At 35.7% G+C, this 25188-nt stretch overlaps 1 protein-coding gene across 3 annotated transcripts; it reads left to right on the plus strand.

Annotated features, from left to right (window-relative positions):
- Window positions 1-945: 945 nt before the first annotated feature.
- Window positions 946-24497, plus strand: LOC107767086 (uncharacterized). Of its 3 annotated transcripts, none has more exons than XM_075222654.1 (18): window positions 946-1275; window positions 3897-4124; window positions 4716-4811; window positions 9081-9133; window positions 9327-9423; window positions 9551-9624; window positions 11249-11363; window positions 13787-13897; window positions 14742-14818; window positions 15479-15545; window positions 16292-16357; window positions 22602-22709; window positions 22833-22963; window positions 23189-23255; window positions 23358-23413; window positions 23481-23565; window positions 23774-23844; window positions 23940-24497. In XM_075222654.1, the coding sequence occupies exons 1-18, from the start codon at window positions 1120-1122 to the stop codon at window positions 24451-24453; spliced, it is 2172 nt and encodes a 723-aa protein (XP_075078755.1). In that variant the 5' UTR covers window positions 946-1119; the 3' UTR covers window positions 24454-24497. The 3 variants fall into 3 exon arrangements, 2 of the variants coding, with proteins under 2 accessions (XP_075078755.1, XP_075078757.1); XM_075222656.1 differs by having other exon boundaries at window positions 23945-24067; XR_012695386.1 differs by having other exon boundaries at window positions 23486-23565; window positions 23774-24081.
- Window positions 24498-25188: the final 691 nt, after the last annotated feature.

Genomic DNA, 25188 nt, shown 5'->3' on the forward strand with positions numbered 1-25188 from the left:
ATTTAGTTGTTCTTTAATAATTGGGTATATTTTTCTATACTAAACAAAAATTAATAATAAAAAAATATTATTTGAGTAGGAAAGCAGTTCAGATATAATATAATAATATATTATCGCGGGAATATTTTCTCAATTTCAATACTTTATGCAGTCCGTTTAGCATTAATTTTTTTTGGTATTGAATATTATCGAGTGGTAATGTATTACCAATATGGAGAATTCTTATGAAATTAATTTTATTAATCCTTCCTACATATTTTTAATAAGAGTTCAATAGACAAGATTGTATTAATTTTAAAATTTTATATATTAAAAAAATTAACAGAGAAGTTATTGTAGTCCAAAAAATAAGCTATTACAACTATGTCATTTCCTTATGAGTTCTCTGTTTAATATTTTAGATATTTTGATTTATCAATATTATATTTGTGCTTTTATAATCATATATGAGCTCTTCTGTTTTTAAATAGATTTGGACAATATAATATATATTTTTAAAAATTAAATTAGTAATAGGAAATTTTTAAGAAGTATATCCTAAAAGTAATAGGATTACAAGGCTACAACAACAATAACAACAACAACCCAGTATAATCCCACTTAGTGGGGTCTGGGGAGGGTAGTGTGTACGCAGACCTTACCCCTACCCTAGGGTAGAGAGACTGTTTCCAAATAGACCCCCGGCATCCTTCCCTCCAAGAACTTCCCACCTTGCTCTTGGGGAGACTCGAACTCACAACCTCTCGGTTGGATTACAAGGCTAATGTCTAGAATTCCGATTATATCCTTTTATTATGAATTATTATGCTTAATATTAAAAGGTTATTTTTGTAATCCAATATTTTATTCATATTTTTATAATAATATAGATATGGATAGAAATAGAATATAGATTTAGCAATATCCATAGCACACGAAAAAAAGAAAGAAAAAAAAACACAAAAAGGAAGGAAAGAGAAGGCGCGAAAGGAGAGGCAAGAGACCCGAACTACCGAACATTCAGTACCTCTTCCGCATTTTCGTTACACACAAAACCAATTCCAAAATTCCCAATGTCTCATTCCTTCTGTTCTTCTTCTTCTTCAACGAATTCGAACCAGAAACGCAAATTGATCGGCAATGTCATGGCTGAGATCGGCGGTGAACAAAGCAGTAGAAGTTGGCGGCGCTGGCAACCGAAACCTCTCTCGCAACCTTCGTTACTACGCCGATTCCGTCGTCCAACAAGCCTCTAATGCCGTTTCCGGCGGCGCCAAGTTATTCCTCGATCGCTCTGTATGCCCCATTTTTCCTTTCTATACATACACATAATTCATATCTGAGAATTTAGCATATAAGTCTCAAACTAATAAGTACTAGCTAGTATGTATTTTTACCATTTAAATTTTTTAAAAAATATGTATATGTGATCCAGCATATATGTCTAGACCCAGACTGAATATACGTATACAGAAAATTTTAAGAAATTTCGAGCAGAGGCTAATTCAACATATAATCCTTAGAATCGGACTACACAGGCGCGTGCGCACACATATCTACATGTATGTATGTATATATGTATGTCCAAATCATATATGTTTGTGTATATTGAAAATTTAAGCAAATGTACAATCCAGCGTATGGTCTAGGGCTTAGATACATGTATATTGAATATTTTATGAAATTTCATAAGAGGCTAATTCAACACACACACACGTCTACTAGTTTCTACGAATGTGCGTTGCACGATAATAATTGCACGTTGATGTTCGATCACTAAATTTTTTGATATTCATACATTTCATGTAGATTCTCAATCAATTTTTATATAAAGTAAGGAACCAAATATTAAATTTACTTAGAATATTATCTGTATGACCGCAATAGTTGATGTGGAAGTAACTGTAACAATCTTCAAATGTGATTACACTTACATAATACTTGAATTTAAAATGATTTGACATCATCGTCTGAACATGTGAATGATATATATACTTATAATATAAAAATAAAAAATGTAACCGTATCTTACCTAATACTTCTTTATATATGATGTTTTTGGTGTTTGTTCCCTTATGATATTTTAGATGCTTTGTTATTAGAACTCTTGTTGTCGACATTAATATCCCTCTTGAAAATGCAATATATAATAGTCAATGTAATAAAATATCTTGCACATATATAGTCCAACATTTGAACTTATTTGGCTAGGTCTTTTATTTATCGTCCTTGCAATACACAAGCATACGTGCAATTATTTCTGGACGAATTTAAGAGGATATCCTTCATTTTGTGGTGAAAGTTGAATTTTGGGGATAAACACATGCTTGGAAGCACATATATCCATCATGATTGCTACAAAATAAGAAGATTGAAGGAAAGACTAACCGTAATAAATGAACAATACCGCCAAAAGATTAAATTAAACGTAGTTATATTCCTGTGGTGTTTTGATCTTAATTTTTATAATTAAGTTTTATTGAAGTGAAATATTATCATGTCAAATTTTATAAAGAAAAATAAATACGGCATTGTATAGATGATTAAGCCAAATCAAATTGTCCAATTAAAATGAGTATGAAGGAGTCCTTGACTAACTTAACTTTAAAGAAGTTCGTCTATTAGTTTTAGTTTTTGGTAAATAATGTTTAGTTGAATTTATAATCTTATCAAATAAGAAGCATAACTATTGGGACAAGAAATAAAGTTCTAAAACTTCTACAATTCTACATGTAAACTTCTGTGTAATTAGGGCAGTGCTTGTATATATAATATGACAAGTCTTTTATGTGCTTGTAGAATTTTTCTTTGCCAACTTTTCTCATAGTAATTATTATAATTCTAAATATTATAATTTTAATCAATTATGAAGTTGTTTCTTTGAAGGAAAATTGTATATTTTAGAATGTATTGAGTCCCAACAGAAAAAGGTTACTTAGTCCTAACCCAAAATTATATTTATACCCATTATTAAATTGCTACATAAAGGAAATATTAACTTTAACGGGCAAAAGGCCGATCAATTTTTCGGGAATATTTTCGTCTCTTAACATTTAGCTTCCTAACATTCGTGCTTTTATAATTAATATAGATATAAATATAGATATTACACATATGGTATGTGTGTGTGTGTCTATTATGAATATGTGTACATTGAAAAACTTAAAGAAATGTTTAGGAAAAATCTGTGTATGATCCTACATATAAGTCTTGGAATTTGGACTGTATATTTGTATATAAATTAATTGGTTTATTAGGACTTTAGATTCTGGATTTGCTTTTGAGTAGTATTCGTCTTTTTTGGATGAAACCGGATACTGTTGTAGCTATCACATTTCTTTGTTGTCTTAATATGCAGCATACCGCTTTGGATAACAGTAATCATATTTGCACCTCATGAGCTAGCTACTAGTAAAAGTTTGCTTTTTGTTGGATTTTACTAATGCTAGAAATTACCACCTTTTATTCTAAAATTGATGTGGAAAGCGGCATACAATGTCTACCTTCAACAGTTCTTATTGAATATTGACAGCAATTTATGGAGACTATTGGATTCTGATTAATTTAAGTATATGCAATTACATACGAGTGAATACGAAGCTTTTGAAATTGTTGGAAATCCCTAAGAGAGGAGATACTGTCTGCAACTCTTGCCACACGATATGTCTGATTTGGTCAACTTTCAAGTGCCACGGTTATGTTCTTCATGTTCACTTCTCTGTTCTAATAGCTTTTCTTCAGAAAAAGAATTAAATTTCCCCAACTAATTATCAAGGATGTCCTGACTGAAAGCGGAATGGATGCAGATGATTCATATAAAAAATGAATCGGGATTGACTCATAGTTGATTGATTGAATTAGCAAGGATTTCCTATTACCTTCTTTAACTAAGTGCTTGGTACTTTCTTGTGGTTTAGGTGTCTCGGAGTTATCAGAATTTTAAGCAAGCAGCAAAAAGATTAGAAGAACTTTCTGTTTCATGTAGAGGTGTGGAGAGAGTTCAGCTACTACGAAGATGGTTAGTTGCTCTGAAAGAGATTGAGAGACTAGCACTGCCTGTTAGTGAACCTGTTTCTTCCCCAAAGAGCATTGATTCTATTTATACCACCGATGATAGCAAGAATTCTCCTCGCGAGCCGACTTTGGTGAGTAAGTCATAAAGCTGTCCATTTTGTATGGTCTTGTCCAGCTTTATGGGGGATATTAATATTCCATTTATGACTCATCTTCAGGATACCTACAACATAATGAGGCCAATATTTACCTGATTTCAGCTCTACTTCAGATGCCTCCATTGTATTAGCTTTGGGAATTCGTACTTTACCTTTGATAGCGAAAAGCTTGGAAAATTAGGTTGAATTCATGTAAAATATACATAGTAACAATTCCAAAATTTAGCTCTTAGTTATCTGATTCTCTTCAACCCAGGATATGGCAAGCCACCTAGCCATATACTTGTCATTACTATCTCTCCGTACCTTATTGTATCATGATAGCATTGTAATTCTCTCCCGCACATCATTTCTTAGACGTAAAACTGTAGCAGTTGGGCCTTTGAGTATCCTCAATGGCGAGATATATATTTTCTATTTTCCAATTCCAAATGGATTCTTCTTATAAACTATATTTGTGATCATATATCAACTTCTTGATGATTTTGATTTGTATTTGAGTTTAGCATTCTTGCATCATGTAGTTTAGGTTGCTCATTTATTTGCTTAAATTACCATTGACAGGTTTTATATTATGATCCTGATCTCGGTGGAGAACCATTGAATTTTAGAGATGTGTTTCTTAGCAGTCAAGCTCTTGAAGGCATGATACTTTCAATGGTAAGCTAAAAAACAGCTCAGCTAACTGGTGTTCCATACCTTTTTGATGACTTGAAATTGCTCCTCTACATGGTATAGTTTAACCTCAAAGCTGACGTCGTTGTTCCTTCTTTTGAGCTAGGGTTTTGACTAACCTGAAGCAACCCTTCATGAGTTTGTTGTGTGGTTCCTCCCAATTATTTAGTCTTTCATCTCCTAAATTAGACTCGACACAGATGCTCTCATCACTAGACATCTATCTTAAAAAAACTTGATCTTCCATTTGCGGATTATTGTGAAGTAGGTAATTTCACGTCATATTAATTTTCTTATCAAGGGGTCTTGTTAACTTGATTGGATATTGGGAAGTTAGTAAAAGATGTTCCTATGGTCCTTTCTTGAGCATTTCCTGTTTGTATGGATCCTCTGAGTTATTGATCTATGTCAATTCTGCAACTGTAGGTTCTTTGTTCCAATCTTAACTGTGAAATGCTCTATTGGAAAGAGGAGTTTCATCTTTGCTATAATTTTAATCAAGTCTTCTTATTTTTTTCTTTTTTAAGTTATATCATACTGACAGAATAAAGTTCTAAACTCACCATAAGCATTACATCTCCTATAACTAGTAATCATGTTATTAATCATATCCTTACACTTCTATATCTCCTAAAATTAGACTCAATAGAAGTGCTCTGATCAATCGATATCTATTTTAGAGAAACTCTTGCACTTGTAAATTGTTGTAATGTAGATGAGATATATATATATTACTGGACTCCAAGGTCTGTCTCCAAACCTCCAACCTTGCGTTGACTTTGCCTCGCGTCTCGTCGATCAGCACTATGTCATCTGCAAATAATATGCACCATGGCACCTCACCCTGAATGTGACGCATCAATACATCCATCGCCAAGGCGAATAAGAACGGGCTAAGAGCTGATCTCTGGTGCAACCCTATCATGACTGGGAAACGTTCCGAATCTCCTCCACTGTCTTAACCCGAGTCTTAGCATCATCATCCATATCCTTAATGACACTAGTGCATGCCACAGGAACACCTCTAGCCTCCAAGTACCTCTATAGAACTTCCTTGGGACTTCGTTGTACGCTTTTCCTAGATAAATGAACACCATATGCAAGTTCCTCTCGCTATATTACTCCACCAATCTCCTTATAAGATGGATGGCTTCAATAATCAATTGCCCCGGCATTAGTGTTGTCAAAGGCGAAAGGCTCTAAAAAGCGCTCTAGGTCTATTGGGGCTTTAGGCGCAAAGCACACTTAAAGTGTGGGCTTCAGTAAAAAAGGCGCAATGAAGGAAAAGAATAAAAATATATATGCAATTCAAGAGAAAAGTAACAAGTTCATTCATAGTGTTTCGCTTAGCAGCCGATACACTTATTTTCGATTATATTTGTTGTTTAGTACCGCTTGATTTAACAGAGAACTCGTGGGAAATGAGACGCGGGCCTTAGTGCCTTGCATTACACTGAAGCAACTTAAGCGAGGCAAAGCGCCCTACTTGAGCTTTTCTGAGCTTCAGGGCTTAAGTGTGCCTTAAATGAGCCTTTGTGCGGTTCTCAGAGATAGACACACTCCTCCTTACCCTCATCTCCACTATCATCTCCCAAATTATCAAGATGTTAAGCCATGCTATGAAAATTTGAAAGAGGGTGGTGGAGATGAGGGTGAGGAGTAGTATGTCTATCTTCGAGAACCAGTTCGGCTTTATGCCGGGGCGATCGACTACTCAAGCCATTCATCTTATAAGGAGATTGGTGGAGTATTACAGGGAGAGGAAGAGGGACTTGCATATGGTATTCATTAATTTTGAAAAAGCGTACGACAAAGTCCCTAGTGAAAATCTATGGAGGTGCTTTGAGGCTAGAGGTGTTCTTGTGGCGTACACTAGGGCGATTAAGGATATGCATGATCAGTTGCAGACCCAAGATTTTATACAAGCGGGTTCAATCAAAGACTATGGTAGCCAATCGTATGAGCGGCACCGATAAATAGAATTTGCTCACTACTCTTTTTTGTTCATCATGTGACCTCAAAATGAAGCCATTTACACTCTTTTTTTCAACAAAGTAGGGAATTTCTTGTAAAAGAAATTTACTTCTATTTTTACGTTTCTTATCTATATAAATTAACTAAATTCTCTTCAACAAATTCAAAAAATTTATTAATTTTACTAAAAGGATATTTAACCAACTTAAAAATGTGATAACTCCAAGAAATTTAACATAGTAAAGTATTTACAAACAAAAGACACTAAAAAAGAGTTATAGACTAAAATTAATTAATACAAATGTTTAAAGTAAAAGAGATTATACACCAAACTAATTTTTAATATAGCACCAATTAATAATTTCAACATCAACTAAACTAAAACATTGGCAAATTACAAGTAATTTCAACAAAGCACTCTCGTGTTTTAGCGAAAATTATGAAAGAGAACCAAGGTTTAATTTTATTGAATTAAAATAGAGTTTAATAAGAATGGCTTTTGTTGGATATAAGCAAAGAAAAGAAATCATCAAGAGAAGTAGGAGAAAAAGACAAAATAGTAAACAAGGAATTGCTAAAAGAGAGAACACGTGTAGCATGACTTTGCTGCTTTAGTAGAGATTTGAACTTGTGACCTCAGCTGCATTTTGAACCCCCTTGACCGCTGCTTTGCAGGCCAGCTTGTGCTAAGCAGGTTCAGGTACCATCACATTTAAGCATTTCATGTTTTTCCGATGAAATTCACCGGTGAAAATAATTAATTTTTTCAAAAAACGGGTTCAATTGAACCCCCTTCCTATAAGGTGGGTCCAACCCTGTGTATGATAGTGCTAAGACTTGGGTTAGGACAATGAGATGAGATTCGGGACATTTCCCAATCGTGATGGGGTTGCACTAGAGATCAGCTCTTAGCCCATTCTTATGTGCCTTGACGATGGATGTATTGACGTGTCACATTCAAGGGAAGGTGCCATGGTGCATGTTATTTGCAAATGACATAGTGCTGATTGACGAGACGCGAGGCGGAGTCAACACAAGGTTGGAGGTTTAGAGACATACTGTGGAGTCCAAAGGCTTAAAGTTGAGCAGGACTAAATCCAAATACATGGAGTGCAAGTTCACTTATGTAACTTGGGAAGCTGAGGTGGAAGTGAGGTTTGATAGACAAGTCATCCCCAAGGGGTAGTTTCAAGTACCTGGGCTCAGTAATCCAAAGTAACAGAGAGATTAACGAGGATGTCACACCGTATTAGTGGAGGGTGGATGTGTAAGCATACTAGGAGAGATAGGGTCCGGAACATAGATATTCGTGAAAAGATGGGGGTGGCCGCTGTGGAAGATAAGATGCGAGAAGTGAGGCTGAGATTGTTCGGGCATGTGATGAGGAGATGCACTGACGCCCCAATGAGAAAAGGTGATTAGGCAGGACATGACACTTCTTCAGCTTACTGAGGACAAGACCCTTGATAGGAAATTGTGGAGGTCGAGAATTAGGTTAGTAGGTAGTAGAGCTTTCTTCCTGTCCTTATTAGTAGTTTTAGTAATCCACTTATTTTGTTGTATTCCTGGATGTCTATCAATATCATATGTTGCTTCTGCTTTGGTTTTTATTACTATTTTTTTGTTGTTGTTGCTTTTCTATGACTCTTTTCATTACTATATATCTGTCGCTTCAATGTTGTGACTGTGTTGGACTGAGCCGGAGGTCTATGGAAAATAGCCTCTCTACCTGCACAAGGTACGAGTAAACAAGAAACAGAAGTGTACGCAGGCGATATGTATAGTAATGTTATGAATGACCCAGTATCGAATTCTGATAATAATATCAGCAAACGAACATTCTCCTGTGCTTCCAGACATGTTGAGCTCCACATATTCTTGTACAGTCAAAGAGGATCGATTCCGTAGAAGATGTAAATTGTTGTAATGTAGATGATATATATATATATATATATCACTTTATTTGATTTTTAACACAAATCTTGTTAACGTGATTGGATAATGGGAAGTTAGTAAAATGTTACTGTTGTCCGCTGTTGAGTGTTTACTGTTTCCTTTTTTTGACTATGGCTTTTCATCGAAGAAGAAATGCAAAAGGTGTCCCTCACTGGGGAGCTTATGGCGTTTTCACTCTTGCATGTGTAGTTCCACTTTCGTGATAGAAGCATAATGTCAACTATAGAGACTGCTATATCATCTTGACTGTTTTGCTTCATCTTTCAGTAGCAATGCTTTCTGCTGATAGGGATAAACTGGTCTTAACTTTTCTATTTTACACAGATTCTTGAAGCACCTGACACAGAAGAAATATCTTTACTTATGGAGATATTCGGGTGATTTTTCCAATATTGATCCTTCAAGTTTCTTTTGGGCTCCTACTTGGATGGACTCGGACCAATCAGTTATCTGAATGGTTGAGTCACTTCAGAAATGTGTGCTGAACTCAAGGGAAAATGATAAACAGAAGTAATACCAGTTTTTTTTTTTTTTTTTTTTGGTTTCTGATCTATTTTATACTCTCTTTAGGCTATGTCTTATGGGCGGGAAAGAAGTCCGTGAGGCAACCATGAGCAGCATAAAAATTTTGGCAAAAACTTTCTCAAGCTATAAAGAAGAAGTGCTGGTAAGGGAACAAACTCCTTATGCATGTCCAGTAGTGATGTTGCTCTTAGGATCTAAAGAGTTATGGTTGGTATGTTATCAACAAAACAAAAGTGTAAGTCCATCCATCTTCACATATTTCATCCCAGGCAAAGAAGGAAGAGCTGCTTCTCCATGCACAAGGTGCAATTGCTGGGCTGAAAATAAATGCAGATATAGTGAGGTGTGAAGATTTTTTATCCTTCTATCATGACGGAATTTTTCTCCATGTTTATATGCAAGTTCATTCTTTTGACGCAAAAAGTTTATACTCCTTTTCTTTTCACATGTCCAATACCAGTTTTTGGTTCATTGATAATTGTGTATACACACCACTTCTGTTGTATATCTATGTCAGTCTGAACCTTCCACCTCAAGTGTTATCACCATAGGCTAATTCTTGTAAGCTATTGGGATTACTGCCATAGCTTATTCTCTTTTTTTGGTTCACTTCTTTTAACCTATGCCAGTAGATGTAGATTTGTGACTTTCTATAAATATATTTTTTTTTTGATAAGGACTTTCTATAAATATTTATAATGGTGTGATCAATAAACTTAATATTTCATAGAAATCGTTTTTAGTACTAAGACCAGCTTTATGAGGCAAGAGTTCGTGCTAATTTTCTGACTCCTGATAAATGTAGGAATTTCGCTTTCACTATTTCTATATATCTTAGTTAAAGCTTCGTATGAAAATTTGCTGGGTGCATGTCGTTACGGGTGAAGAACTTGTCTGCCATTGTGTAGGAGAGTTGCTGTACTAGAGAAGCCTTTCCCGAACTTGGACTGGAAACCTTAAGTGTTACGAGCTCCACGACCTGTCAGGATGTTTAGATATTACTCCCTGCATCCCAATAGAAGTCCACTTTTCTTGTCATTCAGATGCAGATTGTCCACATTCCAGGAAAGAGGTTTTTTCCCCAAACATGTTATAGTGAACCAAAAGTGACACCGGATCCACTTTTACCAATCTCAGTAAAATTCTTATAATTCTTTTTTCTGTTCTCCAATTTTAAAAAAAAAAAAAGATATTTTCCAAAAATTGACAAGCTAATTCTAAGTCCCTCATGTTCCCCCAACAAATACTAAGCAGTTCGCTTTTTCAACCCATATTTTAATGATGGTGTAAAGTCAATCTATGTTTGGAACGTTGGAAGTAAATCCAGATTTTGCAGTATTTCCTGATTGCATTGATAAGAAGACTGATCTCAAAGACCTAAATTCTGGTCTTGTTAGGGTCTTGACCAGTGGCGGAGCCACCTTATAGGAAGGGGTGTCAAATGACACCCCTTCGTGGGAAAAATACATTGTATAGGTAGGTAAAATATTAAATTATATAAATTATATGTATATTTACTATGTATTGACTCCCCTTAATTTCTTGGTATGTTTATTTTTATATATTTTGACACCCATTAACGAAAATTCTGGCTCCGTCACTGGTCTTGACCCATGAATAGCTAGCTATAACAAGTGCTTGCTTTCCCTAGAGAGTAGTGAAGAAGATTACCTTATCATCTTTAAAACATAACCTATCTGCTCTCTACAGAGAGACCAGGTGATATAAGTTAAGAAAAGAAGCTTCTTACAGTAACGAGACCTTCTGCAATAACTCTTGCTTCCACAATATTTAGTACTGAAGCAATAGTAGTAACATTTACATTATTCTCTTATGACTCACAGCTAAATAGTTAAGCTATTGTGTAGCATAGTGTTATGTTGTTGTTGATAGTCATGCATTTCTTTTGCTATTTGCCTGCACAAACTGCAATATATAATTTCTCTTCTTATGTGATCTGCGACCAGAATAGATTCTGAAGTCTCAAACATACATCAAAAACTAGACAAGATGATATTACAACTGCCTTCAAGCAAAGATGATAAGGACTCGTCTAGTGTTTCAACTAATGCAACATCAGAGGCAAGTTGGATCCCATTTCCCACTTTTTATTCTTACCAAATTATTCTATCTGATAATGTATTTTCAAGAGAACATAGTTGAGAAACCAGAAAATTTTCTTGGTGGAGGAACAAAAGTCTCGAGACTTATTATCTTAGCCATAAAATATGAGTTTTCTTTCTGAACTTTGACTTGTCTCCTCTTGTCTAATAAATAGCTATCTCTTTTCTGATTATTATACTTAATGAGCTTAAGATCTTTGTTGACTTGGAATTGGTTCATTTGATTTTTCATCGTAAAATTTGTATGTTCAAGAGATCTTATGGGAAGTAATGTATCATGCATTTAGAAATTAAATTGCTAAGAAAATATTAACACATCATGGCAGAAGAGATTCTCAACTTCCCATAAATACTTGTGATATAAAGAGGGATGGGCGAGTAGTGTTTTGAAGAATAAATACTCCATACTCAATGGACAAAAGGTTGTTTATGAAGAAAATGTTGTTTAACTTTCCATTAATATGGTGCCGTTAATGGGATAGGTCAGAAAAAGCAATTAAAATGGAGTGAGGGATAGCTGAATAATATTCGAAAAAACATAGAGCTGTATCTTTGATGCATCAAATAAAAGATCAGGTATCCGAAACTTGACAACATGATTCCTTTCCATATATATGCAGACTTTACAGATAAATTGGTCTGTGGTAGTAGTAACGAGTAAAGGGTTAAGCAAAAAGAGATTCCTAAATGATGAACTTACAAATGTATTGCTATGACTGCATTAGAGTAGTCTTATAAGGCACTTATAATTTATATGGTGCAACTGCCGTATTTATGGGAAGGACATCATTAAATAAATGAAAATTTCCTGTCTAACAGTTAAAAGACAATTTTCTAGCAACATAATTCAATGATAAAATAGCAGGCACGATCCTCTTCTCATTCTTGTACTTTTGCTTGGAAGGTAGATGAATTACTTGGGTGTGATAAGTTCGAGTCAAATGATTTTATATTTTTCTTTGTTTTTTATTTAATGGTCTCTTGAATATGAGTTGAGCTTAAAGTAAGAAGTGGGGATTCATATAGTCGATCCAACTTGTTTGAGACTGAGGCGTAGTAGTTGTTGTTGTCTCTTGAATAGAGGGTGATTCTGTGCTTGTTTTGTCTTTATCTTATGAGACCCAAACTGGGTGTACAGTTAAATTATTCATTAGAATCCATATTTTTTTATAAGGTAAACATTTTATTAATAAAGATACCAAGATGGTACAAAAGGCTGCATTAAAAGCAGCCAAGCACCTACAACAGCAAAACTCCAGTTACAAATTCCCTATCAAAACCAGTTGCATTAGGCAAGCTTCTCTGATGAAAGTTGGCTGCCCACGGAAAACACACCACTTAGGTAGGTGCTTTGATTCTCCATAACATTTTCCAAGGCCAATTAGAATCAGAACAATCAGATTGTTTCTGGAGAAGGTTATAACAGCTTTTGACAGAGTATTGCACATCATTACTTGCTGGCCAAACCAAACGATCCTCCTTGTCTTCCTCTATCACTGTTGTGCTCAACAATTGGAGTATTTGTCCCATTTCTTCCACCTCCCAGTCATTAAAACCACTTCTGGAGTTCAATTGCCAGCCATTTGTAGAGCAGAACTCAGCAAGATGTCCATCTTTGCTACGAGAGCAATTATATAGATTTGGAAATCTATTACTTAAGCTCTCATCCCCCACCCATACTTCAGTCCAGAATCTGATTTTACTTCCTTTGCTAACAGTAATCTATCTTTTTCAATAATTTTCTGATTTTAGACCATCATCACTTCTATGTGAGACGCGGAAAACCCAGAAAACTTATTCAAGAAGAATGTTAAATAGTGTAGCAATCCCATTTCCTAGATGTCGTCTATAACTAAATTTAGTGTTGGCTTTGGGTAGCTGTAAATAGATCATAATTTTAAACTGTACGTACTCCTCAAAATAAAGAACAGGCAATCGTTGAGATAAAGTTATATAACTGGAGGGTTTTCCAGATAGTTGGAAGTCATTCTATGTTGGTACATATTATGTAGCGAAACACTTGTAAGACACTTCAATTTAAAGTCCTTAAGTAGTTGCTAATGTTTTTTAAAGACGCTGCATCTTTGTATGTAGTTGTTGTTATTGTCAAAATTTTCTGAACACTCTGTGCACCGAAATAAATCTATGCTATTGTTTTTCCAAAACAAAATATTCAGCCCTTGGATGGATCAGCTATAATAGTCCTGGCAGCATATGTGGATCTACAGTTTTCCACTATGGCATATCCTTTAGGCATATAAAAGAAAACAAAAGTTACCTCTTCAAAGTGAAACATAATGTCTCCAGGATAAGCTTAGATTCATTTTAATTGATGGGAACTTTTTCAAATTTTGTTGAGACTGGATGCGTTTTCTGTGGCAGGCATTGAAAGAAGCACTCTCTCAGCTACAATTCTTGTCCAAGTTGGAAGCACTTTTATTACAGAAGAAGGCTTTGCTCAACAGGGATATTCCTGAAAGTCAGTCCAAAAGGGTATGCTTTCTAAATGATGATGTTGAATTCTCCTGATCTTAAGTGCCATATATGCATAAAAATAAGATTGGCTGAGGTTCTGCTCACAGCCCTATACCCTGGACACGAGACCTGCCTAAAAAATCCACACAAATCACCTTTTACCGGAGATGATACTTCTTATGGAGCTTGCTTTCTTGTAAGAGCCATTTGCTTTTATTGAGGCGTCTCTACAACCACATAACATCCACTTAGCTTATCTTTCAATACGGGATCCCTCACTAGTAGTATTCTATGAATTACTACCTTTGCACCACAAAAAATGACCTGGTTCAATCTCCACAAGAACAATAATATTTGATAGAGGGGGTAATTATACCTGATCTGCTGAAGTGTCAATTGTTATTTCTTTCACTATCTTAGGTCTCATCACCTTGTTTTAATATATAAATATATAATCTATCAGAATCAAAAAACACAAATCTGTATCCATTTGACAAGTTTCTTATCTCCTTCTGTATCACAACCACTAATCATAGTGATCAAAGAAGTAAATTTGAAAAATAAATAACGTTGATACATCCAAAACTCATTTCCTTTTATAGTAAAAAATCTATTACAAATAATCATCAGCTAAACATCAAAACCAATTATGCACGTGCTAGAGTACTAAAGATAGAGGAGTGAATGTGGAGCAATCCTAGGCGTAGAAGAAAATGAGGATGATGATTGTTGACTTCTCCTAATAAAAAACAAGTAAGAAGTCCGGAAAAGGCAATTAATCCTATGGAGGTTCTCTTCTACATAAGGTATATTTGGATCTGTTTTGCGTGTTTGAACTGTCTTCTCTTTGCTATATAAATAGGTGTTTAAGCTGAAGGTTTTATCGGAGTCTCTTTCAAGCTCTGCTTCAAAAACTGAAGAGCGCATTTCAGAGAACAGGTTCGAGCTTCTCTCTTTTGTCATTTCCACTCTCTCTCTCTCTCTCTCTCTCTCTTTGAAAATGAACTTCTAAATGATATTTACTTGCAATCACTGTGATCTTTACCTTCTCTCTCTCAATGGAAAAAAATTTACTGATTTTTTTTTTTAATTTTGCAAATGCTTCAGTTCTGATCTATAACTATTAACTAAGACATCTTAGGTGGAGGTTTACTGAAAAGCGAAAGTGCAAGGAAACTTAACATATGCTTCTTATGTGTCAAATGTCATATACCTGGTAATTCAAATCAGATCTCTATTTCAGAGCAATCTTGCAAAGGCTAACTAGTACATTAGAGTGATTGCAAACATCATGGGCGACCAGTGCAAATTTTGTTTAATCATACTTATGTTTCTCAAAAAGGAACTTACTGTTTACTGAAGTTTCTAGTCCAAGGGTAGCCTTATATTTAAGTTTTCCTGTAATGGCTCAGATACTCGTAACACTGTAAACTTACAAGCATTTCATAGAAATATGCTCATACCTTTTTATTAAAGACACTATTCCTAATGGAAAATTTTGGATTTCCTATGGAAGGAGCCATCTTTTTTTTCTTTTAGTGGGATTATCCAGTACTTGTTTCAAAACATTCTCAGATTTCATCCATTTCTTCCCTGCAGAATCCAAAAGGAAGGAGCTCTTAAGTTCCGTATAGTAAAAACTGGCGAGATCTCCCAGCTTGAAATGGTAAGGTTTCCTGGACGTGCTCCTATTGGACACTCTATTAACTGCTTGTAGCCAATTAATGTTCATGTCTGGGAAATGGTTTGATGGCGTAGCTGGATATGGATTCTTGCAAAGTCTCTTTTCCTAAGCTAGTATTGTCCACCTTTGATGTATTTCAAATTCTCTGCTTCGACTGGTGTTCTCCTAATTTCTTTCTACTATCATCACAGGTTGATCTTTCCTACTACTGGGTCAAATTGCAAGTTTGTTAGAGAAAAGATTTTAAATCTTTAATATGTCAGTGAAGGCGTTAACATGATTACTTTATACATTTAAATAAGGCAAAACAGAGTTAATTTATACTGATGCATGGATTAACCAATAAATCCAAAGGGAGCCCGAGTATATATGATCCTTTAACTATAAGCTCCATAACATAGCATATATCTCCTTGTCTGAATCTTAATTTCCTGGCACACTAACATTTATTTCCTTACTTCTTACTGTTTCTGAATCTTCATGTAACAAAAAGAATGGGTGCTCAGATGATTCTGTTCATTAGTTCATCTGTTCTTTCATTTTTTATTTCCTTGTGAGTTAGACTCACAATTACTGGAAAGAGCCAACCGATGCTAACTATTTCCCACATGTTTTCGTGTCTCAGTGTCCTCTAATTCTTGGGATGGGATTAAAAAAAATTCACTTTGTTGCTAATTTTCTTGATGATGAGATTGTACTCACCAGTTGAAGTTGATTTTCTTTTCTAGGAACTTGAGGATGAAATTAAGGCACTCGAGAATCAGAGAGATGAACTTGAAGCAGAGCTCAAAAAGGTAGCTAATGCATTCTTTTATTTACCAAAAGTGTGTATGTCGTAGTGAAATACATTTTATTAATCTTGTATTTTGATTTTATTGCATTACTTGGGCTGTAGAGCCACTTCATCTGCATCTACCACTTGATTGTAGCTCGTCAATTATGCAAGTTTAGGTCCCCAGTTGTAGGTGATTTCTTCTCATTCCAAGCCTTGGTGGACATAGTTACCTGGTACATGTGCTGGTGGAAGGTAGAAGGTACCCCGTAGAATTAGTCTAGGCACGTGCAAGCTGGCCCGGACACCACGTTTATAAAAAAAAGTTTGGGTCTCACTTCATATACATAGCGATGGGATAGTGGAGTACTCTTGAGTCTAAATCGAGTAGATGGAGAAGTATACTGCATTATGTTAATGACTCGAGATATATTTTTCCTCTGCAAGGAGACACCATCATTGAACTGTATTTTTGTTTCTAGAATGATAAAGAGCAGTTCAAAAGTTAGAAAATCTAGACGCCCTTCACTTACTGCAGAGAAACTGTGGGAATTTGGGCTTACTGTAATAGGCACAGTAATCTCCTGAGGAGTGTGGTCCGACCTTCTCATTGAAAGATCCAGAGGTACTAGTCGCTTGAAAATGGGGAGCAGAGCCTCCTTAGTGTCTTGTATACCTCAGATTCAGCAATGACATTCATAGTGGAAGGATCCTTGCCTACTAATCCTTAATATTAGTAAAATTGTGCAGTGTGTAATAACTATGCTCAGTTTTTCTTAAATGAAGTCCTTCCTACTTATAGATTTTCTGAATGGCATCACTTGTATACACTTCTTTAGCAGGAGCAAGCAATTGCCTGATAAACGTAGCTAAGTACCCATGAGAGACTTCTCTAGATGGACACTTGCGAGACCCCTGTTAGTATTCTATAAGCTTTCTCTTGAACTTCACTAGCCAAACCAATCAGGACTTGTGTGTCCATTTTGGAGATACTTTTCCGAAACTATGAAAGAAAATGGGCCTTACCCTTCATTGGTTACGTAAGGGTTTTCAAAAGGGTTTATAATATCCTAGGCTACTCCACTCATTGCCTTAGGGTTGAGGTGGGATGCTCAGATTCTTTCACATGGTATAAGAGCCAGGCGCATCCTTATTCTTTATTTACCAATGTTGGGCCCCATGTTATATTGTCGATGCACTAGATGTCCATTTATGGACCTGTGGGGGATGGAGCGGAGGGGTTAAGTGTCATGCATTGGTTGAAAGAATGAGTTTTTGTCTCATTGTATGGTTTGGACAATCCACATCTCATAAGCTAGATTTTGAGGTTGACTTGTGCCGAAGTTTTCTTTCACATGGTATCATAGTCTAACTTAGGTGAGCTCGTTTTCACAGTCTCTTTCCCTCCTAATGTTCTATCGCTCTGGGCTTCTCTCTCTTTCTCTCTCTCAACTGCGCCTTGGAGCTGCTCTTGGCTTCTCTTTCTCAAAATTCAGCCCATCGAGTCAACTAACACTCCTCCAAGTCTACTTATAGCCTGTTGAGCCTAATCTCTATTTCTCAACTCTAGGCCCGCTCCTGTTGAGCCTTCTTTCTTTACTCCAGGGAAAGTGAATCAAAAAGAAGGAAAAAAGGAAAAAAAATCAAATCCATGTGTAAACCCTAGAACCGGGTTACACATGTGAGAGTAGCGCTGGCAAGTGGGCCCGGCCCAGTCCTAAACGGGCCTAAGTGGGCCGGTCCTAAGTGGTCCCGGTCTTCACGGGCTTTTTGTAGGACCATCCCGGGACCACGAACTAATAGTCCCGGGCCAAACGGATAAACTTTCTATTTTTTTAATTTTTCTTGTAGAAGTTAGAACAAAAAGATGGTAATAAAAATATCTAAGGCAATGCATTATAATTTTTTTATAGCATTAACAAAACATGATAATATCTTTCTTAGTCTTCCTCCCTTTATGGAATTAGCACAACAAGGTGTTAATACCACCATTGAGAAGAAAAAGAAACTAATCAAGATGTGCCAAAATACAAGTTACATATTAATTTACATGGCATCTCTTACAAACTTCATAAATCCTTCAAGGTCAGGAGGAATTTTCGTTGGTGGTGGCGGAAAAGAAGCTTGGTCATCACCGCTTCCGGGCGAAGCAGCATCCTCCGCAAGTTCAGCTAGCATTTCTTCGTAAGCTTCGTCTACCTCTGGTTGTGATTCAGCAAGTCCAAAATTTCTTCTTTCCGAACGGATCCAATCTCTGAAAAGTACTGATTTTTTCAAGCTCTCCCTCATAGACGCTCTATAATCACCGAGTTGAAGTCTTGCTTGACTGAAAGCGCTCTCCGATGCCACTGTTGAAGCTTGAATAGTTAAAATGTCTCAGGCCATCCTTGAAAGAATCGAAAAGTGTTTTTCTTTGTCCTTCCACCATTCCAAAATATTAAAGGAGCTGTCGGGATTCACTTCCTCAATTCCCTGTGACAAATAAACTTCAAGCTCATTTAGTTGTAAAAAATCACTAGTACTAGAACCTTGAGAACTCCTAAACCCGGCCCAAACACTAAGTGGTCTTACTCCCGCTGTTTTTTTAGATGATTGAGAATCAGAAGAAGAAGTTGGAACATTTGGTCTAGCCTGATTTAATGCAACTTGATAAGCATTATAAATAGTTTGAGCATTTATTTTAATTGAGGCTATTGCTTCCGGAAGTTTAGACAACTCCTATTCTTCAAGTGCTAAACCATTATAAACAGTTTCATACCAAAATTGAGGACCTCCTAATTTCATAGTAGGATTTAACAAGGCAACACACCATAAATAGGGGAATAAGGAAAAAATATTTTTTAAACTTTTTTCTCATAGAATCAATAGCTTGTTCATAAATTTTCCCACCCTCTAAAAAATGAGCAAACAAATTTGCAAGTTATGCAATATAAACTAATCAATTAGAAATAGTAGGATAATATTGCCCAGAAAATTCATTTGTAGCAATATGAAATTTTTCTAAAAAATCTACAAGCATTTTAATATTAGCCCAATCCGCATTTGTAAAGTGCTCATCATCATCACTTACATGAGCATTAAACGTTGAGTTTATGGGGTTTCTGTATTCATATGCAACAACTAAACTTTCATACATGTAATTTCATCTAGTTGGACAAGTTTTAGGAACCTTTCTTTCTTTTAGGCCAAATTCATCGCATCTTTTAAAATATTCTCTAAGTCTACTTCTATGTTTGAATAAAAAAGACAGTTAAGAGCCATTTTAACCTTTTCAATTTTAATATTTAAAATTTTCATACCATCACCCACAATTAAATGGTAAATATGACAAATACATCTAACATGAAAAATGTTACTAAATGCAGGACTTAGTGTAGTGGTAAGCAAGGCTACAACATTTGTGTTACTAGTAGCATTATCTATTGAAACTGACATGATTTTATCAATAATGCAAAAATATCTACAAATATCTGTAACTATGTCAGCAATAAATTGCCCTGTGTGACGTGAAATTATTATTCTATAAGAAATAATGCGCTTTTGCATTATCCACTCCTCATCAATCCAATGACTGGTAACATTAAGGCAATCACAGTCATTGCTACTTCTATCAATATCAGTTGTAATAGCAACACGACAATTTATATGAATAAATAAATAGCGCAAATATTGTTCATATTCATTTTTATATTTATAAATATCGCTCTTTACGGTTCTGTGAGGAAAACCTTTATAAGTAGGATTCTAAATTTTTCTAATACAATGCACAAAGTGAGGTGGATGATCCCAAGTATTGCAAATATCACCGCATCGTCAGTCACCGTACAGCAAGATGTTTCGTCTTAAAGGAGAAGATCATGACGTTGGTGAGAGATGGAAAGCTCATCATTGACGCTCGGTTAGAAGGAAAATTATAGGGTAAGCACATAACAGTAATCATTTTTGCCAATTCTTCCCGATCTCTTTTTGGATCATAATATAAAATACCACCGGTAACAGTGTTAACTCCCGGTTGAAATTGATTAGACCTGGTACTAGGGTCAACCTGACTAGGAGTAGGTAAACTTGACCCCTCGGCCATGGCTTTCATACGAAGATATTTGGCTTTATCTTGAGGGTGTATCAATATGTCTCTTTTCAAAGTTCCCGTTCCCCTCCGACCGTCAAAATATTTAAAAGCTAACTCTTTGCCACAAGTTTTACACTTTAGCCTTATTTTGTGAAATTAGTTGAGTAAAAAAGGCCAAACAATAGATGTTTCTGACCGTTTGGGACGTTGACTAGAAAAAGTAGGGGTAGTAACATGAGGATCAGACGGGGGATCATTTGGATTATCATTAGTTGAGTTAACTTCAGGAGCAGGACTAGTGGGTGTATCGTCATCCGGTTCCGTTTCATCAAAATCTATTTCTTCATCATCATTTTCATCAATAGTTGGATTACCATAAAGAGCATTCATATATTCATGGTTTAATTGTTCACCAGCGCCAACATTATGCAAAAATTGACTCTCAGTAAATTGTAATAAAGTATTATCACTATCAAAAATAGCATGAGGTGTAGGACGGGTATAGGGTTTGGGTCAGGGAGCCGAGGGAAGTGAAGGAGGAATGGATTGGCCACTAGATTCGCCACTCTTGGATTTTCTCTTATTTTTACCAAAAAGTTTTTTAAGGAAGCCATCATAATTAATCAAATAATAGAAAATAAATAAAATAAACAAAACTATAATATTAAAAATTATGAATTGGAACGAGTTTACTGAAATGACGAACAACTTGTTGAAAATTGATTATCGTTGAAGACTTGAAGACTTCAATTCACCAACTTCACAATTTTTCACAAATTGTAACAATAGCAATTATAGAAGAAAATTAGAGAGAGATTGATGATTTTGTGAGAAAAGTGAAAGAATAAGGGGGTATTTATAGTTGAAAATAGTGTAATTATAAAAAGTTTGGGGTTAAAACAAAGTTGGGGCTTAAATGGCTATTTTGTAAAGAGCCAACGACTATTTTGGCAGCCCAAATGGCTACTTTTTAAATGCCCTAACGAGCAGATTTTTTTTTTAAATTAGAGCCGTTGGGTTCGTTTAGGACCGCTTGAACCGGTCCTCGTCCCAACCAATCCTGGTCTCGCGGGCCTCAAGCACAAGACCGGCCCAATTCCCAGCCCACCTCCCCCGATCTCGGTCTTAAACGGTCTGGGCCGTTTAAGGCCCATGACCCATATGGTCCGCGGTCCTGGGCCGGTCCCGGTCCTGGACTGGCCCACTTGCCAGCCCTATGTGAGAGGGTGTTCAAAAATGCTACATTTGCCCCTCATCGGTTACGTAAGAGTTTCCAAAAGGGGTTTATAATGTTCTGGATCACTCAATCCATTGCCCAAAGGTTTTAAATTGGATGATCAGATTTTATTATGGAAACAAGTCTTTTCACTCCAAGAAAAGGGACATCTGAAATAAAATATGAAAAGGAAATAAAATGACTCAGCTTCAATGAAGTTCGAGTTGCCTGAGCTACAAATAGTTTATTGAAAGTATTCCTAAAAAATGGTCACCTGAATTGAGGAGCAGGAAGAAAATAGTCTATGATATTCAACATTCAAGCACGAGTGTTCCAGAAATTACTCTTGTGACCTAGGTCATTGAGAATCTGAATTTTTTGTGGAAGGTTGACTATGAACTACACAATGCTATACTATTAGCATCCAGGGGTGACTCGAGGGGGAGGCTAGTAAGGTCTTTGCTTTAGACCTCCTAAATTTTGGGGGCCCAAAAATATTTTTAGTTGTGGATTTACTATCTTATTTTCGCTTAGACAATATTGAAGTTTATAGAAAAATAAAAAACAAACACAAAATACGTATAAAAAAGGAAAGGAAAATTATTTTTAATAATAAAAATATTTTAGAACTTTGAATTAAGATACCCACGTCTTCATATTGATAAATAACGTTTATTATAATAAGATCCAAGGTATCAAATTGTAAATACGTGGCTACATCTTATTAACTTGAATTTCCTTACCAATGTGAATAGTAATATTATATTTTATAAGATAATTCCTCTATAGACAAAAAGAAAGAAAGAAACCAATATAATATTAATACTATATTTTGCAAGATAACTATACTATAGGCAAAAAAATAATAAGGCCCCTTATTAAAATTTGGCTTTAGGCCACAACTTTTATTGAGACGTCTTTGTTAGCATCTGATCATCACTCTTATCACTGATCATATTGTGTCAATGAATACTTGTGTAGGTCAAAGTTGCATTGGTTTCTGCAAATGCTCGTCTTCACAATGCTAGGGAAGAAAGAGAGCAGTTTGATGAAGCTAATAATCAAATTCTTCAACACTTCAAGGTGAAGGTAGGTCGACGATGAAGCATTATGGTTAAGGAATTTATGTTATAATGAAGTTAATGCATAATTTTGTAGTCTGCAGGATGACCATCTTATAATAAGATCTAATATCTTCAATCCTAAATTCAGGAAGATGAGCTATCTAGATCAATGACCTTATATCGGGCAGAAGCAGATGTTTGTGATGCATTTATTAGTTTTTTAGAAGACTCCTGGACTTTTGAGTCCTCTCACATCCAACAAAAGCAGAAGCAGGTCAAGTATGGAGCTTTTCTGAATGTGTCTTTGGGTTCTTTTTTTCTTTTTTATATGGAAAAAAGGTGTTATCGTGTTAGTTTGACTGTTCTGGCTTGCTAAATTTCTGAGTAGCAATAAGAGTGAAAGTAAAATAGTTGAACCATTATTTCGACATGCATTTAATGTATCCTTGAATAGTAGGATTTATGGAGAATGTTTACTTAATGATGTGCTTTTCAAATGTCAAGTGATGAGTTGGACAAATGTGAAGATTATTTGGTGAACTTGTCAATCCTTGTCTTATCCATGTACAAGGTATGGCTATTTCCATGTGGGGTGTCTAAGATTAATGCTTTCGATTGTGATATAATAGTGAAACTGAGTGTTATGAGAACCTTTTTCCTTTGCACTTAACAGGATGAGCTGGGCCCTTCTATTTCAAACATTAGGGAGCTTGCAGAAAACTTGAAACGGTATCATAATTCACATTATTTAAGTATCCTTCTAAGGGGAATCGTGTTTCTAAATTTGGATTGCCAGGTCAGAGAATACGAACAATGAGAAGATGGAAACAGTTGAAGTAAATAGAAGGCTAGAGGAAGAATACCTGAATGCAGAGGCTAAGGTACATGGACATTTATTTCTCTGACGTACTCTGATCTGTTCACTAGTCTCAAGAGCATGATCATTCTCCACCGGAAGAATATATATTTTATCTCTAACTTGTTATGTGTTTTTTCTGTTCAATTCATTCTTCATTCTCTCTCTCTTTCCCTCTCTATTTATCGTTAGTTGATGTTCTATTTTGTCTTTTTCCTAAAATTAATTTGCAGTTAGTTACGGTGTTCAGTGTAGTGGACGGCATAAAAAGACAATTTCATGGGCAAGATGGCGTGATATCTAGGTGATGAAGTGTTATTATTTACTTGTTTTATGTATGAACTAATGTTGGTTGCATTCTATAATGACCCCAAGATTAATAACACGGCTTTTAACCAGGAAAGGTGATCAGAAACTGAAAGAGTTATTTGATACTCTTCAAAAGCTCGAAGAAGAATTTGAATCCATTAATAGACCAACGCTGGAACTTGAGACCCTAGCAAGGAAGACTGAGGCAAAATCAAAAGGGACACTTGAAAGTACTCCTTCTTCATCTCCTAAGCTGCCAATAAGCGATGACTCTGCATGCTTTTTGGATGCTCTCCCACGAATCCAGACGCCAAGGGCTGACTCTACGTCCACTTCAGAAACTGTGGTACTAACACCAAGGCGATGGATGAGAGAGAACGTCGGAAGAAGTCTTTCATTAGCTATCAATCAGACAACAGGGACACTGGAGTCCAGTTTCAAGTCACCAAAACTTCGGAAAGGGAAGTCCTTGGATCCGGCTGCTGAACTGTCTAAGTTGAAGCTCGAGTTAGAACTTGAGAATGATAGTAGAATACACCCTGCTGAGGAGATTGATGACTGGGAATCTGATGTGATTGATAAAGAACGACAACATTTAAAATGAACTTTCCAACAACTGTCCACGGCTTTAAATGTGTACTCTTTGGCTAATTTCTTGAGCAAAAATGTGGCAATTCGATACAAAATATATTATTGTAGCTCCTTTTTCTCTCAACACTGGACCTTGGGGATAACTCTGATTCATTTTATATTGTTACACTTAGTTTTTATGGTGTTAGATGAATCTTTTGTACATAAAATGAGTTGATTTTAAGGTGTCCAGCCTGAAATTTAAGTTTAACATGGATTCTTTCCATATACTGTCCTTTCTATAAATTTATTAGACTGGACTTAAAATGTTGAAGCTGTGGATTTGGAAGGAGTAGTTCTTCATGTGAGAAACACCGAAGCGTGTGGTGAGATAATTGGGATCGCTCCACTTTAACCAGAAGCATATTCGGGCTTTAAAGATAGAGAAATTCCTGGTAGGGGAAACTTTACTTCCTAGTAGGTCCGCTAGGTGTGAATCTAGATTATTTCAGTTTTGGATACTGTATGTGTTTAGAAAAAATTAGAAAATGTTCTTCAAGTGAAAGAAATTTTACTTTTGGTGTCTGCTAATAAGAAGCTATACAGATTCTTTTGGAATGCAAAAGCTGAAGTAGCGTTAATAGGAAGAGGGAAATGGAGACTGGTAGTTGGGCCAGTTGAGGAAGTTTGTCAGTTCGGAGCGTGTCTAGTTTTGAACTTTGTCAGATAAAGTCATGTGAGGAATCTGATGTGGAGTAGTAGCAGCCAG

Source organism: Nicotiana tabacum, chromosome 10, assembly GCF_000715075.1.
Source record: "Nicotiana tabacum cultivar K326 chromosome 10, ASM71507v2, whole genome shotgun sequence".
Taxonomy (NCBI): domain Eukaryota; kingdom Viridiplantae; phylum Streptophyta; class Magnoliopsida; order Solanales; family Solanaceae; genus Nicotiana; species Nicotiana tabacum.